A 7869-nucleotide genomic window follows, 5' to 3' on the forward strand; every position below is an offset into this window, starting at 1 on the left:
TGTTTGTTTTAGTCGATTCTATAAATATACTTTTTGCCGGCTGCCTTCTGCAGGGATCCCGTCTGTCCCCGGGACGATGAGAACACATTCTTATATGACCTGTTATCACTGGATTGGTGTTGATGTATAGCCACAGTGGAACCTCTTTATTACATGGCGTCCTTAACATAATATCCATTAGACGCTGTATGTTACCGTCCTGACATACGTTTGCTCCTTTTGAGTCCACAATGGATATCTCATCTGTTCAATCTAAAATAAAGACAGGAGGTTTGATAATGTTGCTCATAGATAGAGGCACTTAAGTGGAACAGCGAGCAAGGGAAAACATCATTAATAAAACAGACGCATGGCCCATTACAGAGTATAAAAACAATACAGGTACCAGACACAGCTTCAAGTCAGATAATACTCAAGACAAAGCACTGCCAAATCTTGATGAGGCAATTTACAATCCAGCCCGATGAACAGCTCGTGTGACACAATCCATTCTCACCCTTTGCCCGCTCAAATGTTTCCCAACCATAAACAAACCTTAAATATCCCATGACTAACTTCATGTTGTCCTAGGCTTCCAGGCATTAAGCACTCTCAAGCCTAAGAGTAGACATTGTTAGTCTCTTCTTGTGAGGTGGTGACTACTGCAAGGGGGTAAGCATGGCCGCTCATCGGTGCATTGTTCCACAGCATCACAGCGTCTAACAGGTCATGGTTGTGCCGTCCCTCTGCAGATGTGGACGTGCTCCAGCGACTGGGACTCTCCGGTCGGCGCGGGGCCGGTGGATCGCGCTCCGTCCCTAATGGCGTCATCGTGGTCAAATCGGGTGCCATCCTCACCCAGCGGGCGCGGGTCCAGGTGCCTCTTCGCACGGTCCTGCCCGCCTCCTACGCCTCCGCCAACCTCTCCGTGATCCTCAGCCTCTCCGCCCATCGCGTCAACAGCGCCTTCATCTTCAGCGTCCTGTCGAGGAAGAAGAAGCTGCAGCTGGGGGTGGAGCTGGCCCCGGGGAAGGTGCTGGTGCACGTGGGCCAGAGGAACTCTGTGAGCCTGGACTACAACGTCCACGACGGACTCTGGCACAGCCTGGCGCTGGACATCCGGGGACAGCGGGTGTTTCTGTACACGTCGTGTGGGAACCGGACCGCCCAGGCGGATCTGCCTTCGAGCAAGGAGGAGACCCTGGACCCAGAGGGCTCCTTCGTTTTGGGCAAAATGAACCAGAACTCGGTGCCGTTCGAAGGCGCCATCTGTCAGTTTGACATTTATCCTTCCGCTGAGGCAGCTCATAACTATTGTGATTACATTAAGACACAATGCCGGGAGGCCGACTCGTATCGGCCCGCTTTCCAGCCTCTACTACCTCTGCTGCCCCAGGAGCTTAACATTACTGTTACCCAAATGACTCCAAGGTCGTTGACCGAGCTTACGAAAAAGGCCCATAGAGCCACTCTGGGCTGGCCTGAGGAAACCAGAAGGGCCGGGTTCCTCCAGCCCACTCAGAGATCATCCATGTTTCACAAAACGGTGCTTCCAACACACGCCTCTCCGGTGCACAGGACCACGTCTGTCTCAGCTCCGGTACACCGAGGGTCGGCCCGTCACCCTCGGGTACCGGGTACCGACGCCGTCAGCCTGTCTCTGCCGACCGGTACAAGTAACCCAACAGTCCCCAAGTCAACACCTCCTGGCAGGCTGAGCAGAGAGCTGGCAGAAGGAGATATTAAAAGGCCCAAACCCTCTGTCAACAGCACGCCTTCAGCTGCCTTCTCGAAGCCACCGGAGATCAAATCTGTTCCACAGACCACTGCAGCGGCCAAACTGGGATCCTCTTCAAACACCTACCTACTCTACCAGAGGCAGCTGATTACAATGGCCCCAAAGAAACTCCAGCCAAGAGTGACCAAGACACCGGATGTTAAACCTACTGTGCTTATCCCGGTCACCCCAGCTGCAACAGATGGCTTCCAAATATTTGACTTGGACCCGACCCAATTCTCTCTGCTGGCGGGACCACCTGGACTAAAGGGAGAACCAGGACCAGCGGTGAGTCCTCTGTCAGAACCAAAACAATGCAAAACAGAACTGAAATGTCTATGCATTATAATTGAGAATCATCTTGCGGCCGAAGCTACACAGTGATGATCCCACTATTATTTGCCTCAACAACTCTTTTATTGGCAGTGGCAGCAGGTTTGAAGAAAAACATGTATTTGGTTAATTCCCTTATTCATGGTGTTTTGAAGAATATCAGCTTGCTGTTAGCTTGCAGATTTGACTTTGAGGTTTAAAATGTAAAGCCCCTCTAAAGAGTGCTGACGTCACATGCCCCATTTGGCACCTCTATGAGTGGTCTTTAGAAGCTTGAGAGAGACACCAGACAATGAATCCTCAAATGCTTTATTTTGTAGAATAAATAGTTTGCCCTAGGTGGACCCACTTTACGGTCTAGTAGGGAGAGGCTTGCAGTCTATTCTGAACGGTGCTACCATTTGGTGCTCAGTGTGGTGGGATGTTGTTTCTTCAGCAGTCTGATGGAGATGGCCAGAGTCAGGGAGGTTGCCAAGTTCTGGCTGACGGCTGGAGGGTGGGAGATTCCTGCTGGTGGATGTTTATGTTCAAAAAAGGGTCAACGCCTAAAATAAATCACCACTGAAAAAAGGATCGACTTGAGTTTTCGCTCAGTCGACTAAAACAAGGACCATGAGACAGTAAATGTCAACAGAATATTAAGATATTGAGTACAGAATGACGTATGAACATGAATGGTAGAACCCCAGGTGCGATGCTTTCACAAAATGTCTGACACTGTCCAATAAAGATCTCTTTTTGGATGACTAAATCATCCAAATGTTAACTAAATGAGTCAATGCAATGTTTAACAGCTTCTTAACTACTATTGGACTATTCTTTTGTTTAATAGGATAGACACGGTGTGCTTGAATAACGTTTAAATGCTTTGGTCTGGTAAAACACAAATTAGTCCTAACTTTATTCCACCACTTTGATGTAAAATGTTGACGTTTCAAGATAGCCGCTATTAGATCAGTTTCTAAAAGTAATGTCGTATTCAAAGAAATATCCCTCTAAATGGTCTCTATTTACATCAAGTAATGATCCGTAGACTTCTGTAGCTCTTAATGGTCCCACGTCGTTCAGGTAATAGAAGTTGGTAACAATATCCTAATTTTCCATTGGTGAAATGCACTATCCAAGACTTTTATTCGGTCATTAAATGAACAGCTCTAGTAGGGCTTTCTGTTGCAGTGCGACAACTCTCAGCTCTGTGTATGGTCGCCAATTGGCTCAGACATTCGTTCAGTGAAACAAATGATGCATATTTTTGTGGGTTTGTGTTATGCGCTGTCATTTACGCGTAGTAATTCAGGACAATATTTGGTTACGGTGGTAGTTTAGGAAGCACAGTTTTGACAAGGGATAAATTGAGGCAAAAATTTGATTCTTAAAATTTCTTCTGCTAAGAGTAAATGCTGATCTGATCCGTACCTTTACTGTATAGTTTATGCAACAGTGACATTATGCAAATTTCAGTATAGTGGTTGACCATCAGTCTTTCTTTTCGTCAAAGACATTCGGGTCGCCGGCTAGACAAAAATCTTTCTTTGTAAGAGCAAATGTTTAATGTGTTTTTTTGCACCAGATTGCACCAGAATCTCCCCACCTCTGATATATTTAACAACATTTGAAATGCTAGGGTTGGAAAACACACATATAACGTATCTATTAGCAGAAGAAGCTTGTTTACAACCATTACAACATTCAGCCCATTCAAATCCTTCTGCTAATTCCCATGAGATTCTCCTTTATGCACCACTAAAGACCAGACCCTCTTCCACTGTAGAAGAGCTGTGCCACCATTTACTCCATTCATGTCTGTGTTTGATGCTAGGACTTCTAGCTGAGCTCATGAGGATGGCCTCTCTGGCTTCGCACTTAAGATATTTTCTTATGAAATTATCCTGATTAAAGTCAAGATTCCCTCTGTAAGAGTTTCCTTAACGAATCTCTGAAAGTCACACGCTAGGACACTATTCCCTATTTGGTCTCTTGATTAGATCACATTGCGTCCAGTACCCCATTGAAATAAGTTGCAGTCATGAAATAAGTTAATTTCTGCTGCGGGTGCAAATGAGATTCAGCTCTTGTTCTCGTTCCCCAGCCCAGGAGCTGAATCTCACGATCACAGAGCTTTGCTAATTCATGTAATGTACGAATTTGTTCTTAAAACTAGCTGACGTTAATCATTCTAATTTCAATCCATTCTGACATCCCTGCCGGCTCGGCTAGTCTGCCTGTGGAGGAACAAAGCTGTAGACGTGTTCCAGGGGAAGCGGGCTGTGCTGGATTAGAAAGGAACAACCTAATGCCAGCTGCCGATATTATATTGAGTCTGATGGCTCATTACTAATCTGGACTAACCGCCACGGGGCAGAATGCCTCTCTTAAGTGTTCCCGCTTGGGTGTATTACCCAGATCAATGGTTTTATTTGCAATTCTCTGGAAATTTCCTGTACGATTGTTCATGGAAACCTCATAACCGTCTAAGCCTGCAACAGTAGAAATCATTCAGTTTGAAGAGCGCCGTTTACTAATCCGTCCCTTCTTCAATCTTTGCCTTGTAGGGACAGGAGGGCCCTCCAGGGATCCCGGGCCAGCCAGGCAAGAGAGGATCTCGGGTAATCCATCCTCCACGTTTTATCAGCAACACGTCTCTGTTGTCCAAAGCATCCATTTGTATTCGTACGTCGGACCCACTGTGTTCCAACCACAACATGTGCAGGCCAACCTCATTAGTCGTATCTAAAGTAGTCTGAACTGAAAATAGGTATTTCCCACTGCCAAGAGCTATTTGAGTAGAGTGAGAGTTTGGATATATCTACTGGTTACAATGGATAATGAAGAAATGTTTTGTTATGTATTGTAAATCCATTGGGAGAGTGTATATGCCTCCTCATCTACTCGTTACATTGGATAATGAGGAAATGGTATGTTATGTAAATCCATTATCATGACTGGTCAAACTAACTTTACTACCAGAGTACAGTTCAATAGTGCAAAGCTCTGTTTTAATTTCTGCAAGAAAATTTTTGATGTACATTTTCACCTTCTCCGGTGTCTGCAGAAACGCACACACTACACCCTATGCAGTTGCTAGCTGTGTTTGAATGAAACCATATCATATGTTTTGATTCATGTAACCGTGCACCATCGCTTAAACTACGCAAACTCAGCCTCGTTCTTCCCGTAACAATAATAATCAGAAGGAGAATGAATTGCATTTACGTATCAGTTTGCAAAGTACGGAGAGCTTAACATAGCGAGAACCTCAGAACCCAAGCTTATATTCAGAAGGCTGCTATAATAATCGGCTGCTAGGATAACCATTAGACAATAGTCTTTATATTCAGACCCCTGTCTATGATTCCTTCTTCTGCTTCTTTAATATGACCTTTAAAAGTACTATCATGCCCAACAACACAGTAGCACAACCATACATTCTCAATGCACGGTTCAAAGAGTGGACCGAACACACAAGCAATTCAATATTCGATTCTTAACATTCATAAAATGTTATGATATTTCCAGCGGTCGTGATGTTATGACAGCACATCCCTGAGCGTCCCTGAAATGACGCTACTCGCCCTGGGGGAGCAGCGGAGTAATGAGGATCGATGACTTAATGAAAACCCTCCAAGAGTGTAGGCAGCCTGTGCGGCTAACCCAAGGAATAACATTCTGCTGGATTAGCTCAGTGCTATTCCAGTGCAGCAGCGCTCTCTCCTATGAATGCTGCCAGTGTTTCTTCTGCTCCGGTTTCTCCTCTCGGGGCTCTGCAGCCCACTGAGACCACGTTTTCTGGCAGGGCCGGCCAGGGTGTAGCAGGTGTTGTTTTAAAGGTAGTTTGAAGTTATTTTAAGGCTATTTATAAGTTCATTTTTTTATAAGCAAAGGACTCTGTGGAGAGATGGCTGTTAACTTCAGGATGAAATATACCTGCTACCTATGAGTAGGGATAGTATGGAGTAAGATGGGATAGTATGGAGTGAGATGGGATAGTATGGAGTGAGATGGGGTAGTATGGAGTGAGATGGGATAGTATGGAGTGAGATGGGGTAGTATGGAGTGAGATGGGGTAGTATGGAGTGAGATGGGGTAGTATGGAGTGAGATGGGGTAGTATGGAGTGGGATGGGGTAGTATGGAGTGAGATGGGGTAGTATGGAGTGAGATGGGGTAGTCTGGAGTGAGATGGGGTAGTCTGGAGTGAGATGGGGTAGTCTGGAATGAGATGGGGTAGTCTGGAGTGAGATGGGGTAGTCTGGAGTGAGATGGGGTAGTCTGGAGTGAGATGGGGTAGTCTGGAGTGAGATGGGGTAGTCTGGAGTGAGATGGGGTAGTCTGGAGTGAGATGGGGTAGTATGGAGTGAGATGGGGTAGTCTGGAGTGAGATGGGGTAGTCTGGAGTGAGATGGGGTAGTATGGAGTGAGATGGGGTAGTATGGAGTGAGATGGGGTAGTCTGGAGTGAGATGGGGTAGTATGGAGTGAGATGGGGTAGTCTGGAGTGAGATGGGGTAGTCTGGAGTGAGATGGGGTAGTCTGGAGTGAGATGGGGTAGGGGGACTCTTCCACCAGTGATCAAAGTGATCGTGAATCGTCTTCTGAGGACTCTGAGGAACTGAGACCCAGGAGCAGGAAGTCAGAGATAGCCCCCTTCTGTCCTCAGATCCCGTGCCTTCTGAACTTGAGCCGAATGTGTGTGTGTGTGTGTGTGTGTGTGTGTGTGTGTGAGTGTGTGTGTGTGTGTGTGTGTGTGTGTGTGTGTGTGTGTGTGTGTGTGTGTGTGTGTATGTGTGCTTGTGATTGTGTGTGTGTGTTTGGGTGTATGCCTGCTTGTGATTGTGTGTCGTGAATGCGTGTGTGTCTGTGTGTGTGTGTATGCGTGCCTGTGATTATGCTTGTATGTGGTTTGCGTGCGTATGCGTGCCTGGGATTGTGCGTGTTTGTGATTGTCGCTGTGTGTGTGCGTGTGTTCATGCTTCTGATTGTGTTGTTGTGTGTATGTATGTGTGCGTGCGTGTCTACCTGCCAGTACCCGTGAGCCCGCTGCCAGTGGTCTGGCCGCCCAGGGCTGAACTGTGGGAACCTAATCTCTTTAAAGGAGGAAGAAAGGAGGCTTTGTCCCCATCTTATTAAAGGCCTTTAAGAACTTGTCTGGGGCTCAGCAGCCGCCCTCACCAGCGCACCCCCTCCACAGGCGTCAGTCCTGGGCCGCTCCTGCGGAACAGGCTAGGAGGCTGGGAGGTTAGAGGGCTAGGAGGCAAGGAGGCTCGGAGGATAAGAGGCTAGCAGGCTAGAAGGTTAGGAGGCTAGCGGGCTGAGAGGCTAACAGGCAGGAGGCTAGCAGGTTAGAAGGTTAGCAGGCTAGGAGGCCAGAAGGCTAGGAGGTTAGAGGGCTAGGAGGCTAGCGGGCTAAGAGGCCAGCAGGCTAGGAGGCTTAGAAGGCTAGGAGGCTTGGAGGGCTAGGAGGCTAGCAGGCTAGGAGGCTAGCAGGCTAGCAGGCTAGGAGGTTAGTGGCTAGGAGGTTAGTGGGCTACTGCAAATCTGGAGCTAACAGCCCTCAGATTGCTATCAGAGGAGGCGTTAATTCCTCCCATTATTCAGAGCAAACGGAAGCACCCGTAATTGTTTGGTTTCCTGGGTTGAAAATACAAGGAAAACTAAACAAACAATAACTGTTATCTATAAAACATATCTCGGTTTGGGAGTTGGACACCAGCCTACACAAGCTTTTCTCTTTTCTGATCGCAAAAAAGGCTTGTGAAGGCATGCATGCTTCTACGACCGTGCT

At 47.1% G+C, this 7869-nt stretch overlaps 2 protein-coding genes across 2 annotated transcripts in view; one reads left to right on the forward strand and one right to left on the reverse strand.

Annotated features, from left to right (window-relative positions):
- Positions 1-7869, reverse strand: part of si:ch73-29c22.1 (kelch-like protein diablo) — a 242530-nt gene that overhangs the window by 41021 nt on the left and 193640 nt on the right. The window lies entirely within an intron of this gene.
- LOC130392359 (collagen alpha-1(XXVII) chain B-like) overlaps positions 1-7869 on the forward strand; it is a 59855-nt gene that overhangs the window by 4314 nt on the left and 47672 nt on the right. The window contains exons 3-4 of the mRNA XM_056602847.1: positions 732-2044; positions 4642-4815. Of these exons, the coding sequence (XP_056458822.1) occupies positions 732-2044; positions 4642-4815 (1487 nt within the window). The remainder of the gene's footprint in view (positions 1-731; positions 2045-4641; positions 4816-7869) is intronic.

Source organism: Gadus chalcogrammus, chromosome 11 (genome assembly GCF_026213295.1).
Source record: "Gadus chalcogrammus isolate NIFS_2021 chromosome 11, NIFS_Gcha_1.0, whole genome shotgun sequence".
NCBI lineage: Eukaryota > Metazoa > Chordata > Actinopteri > Gadiformes > Gadidae > Gadus > Gadus chalcogrammus.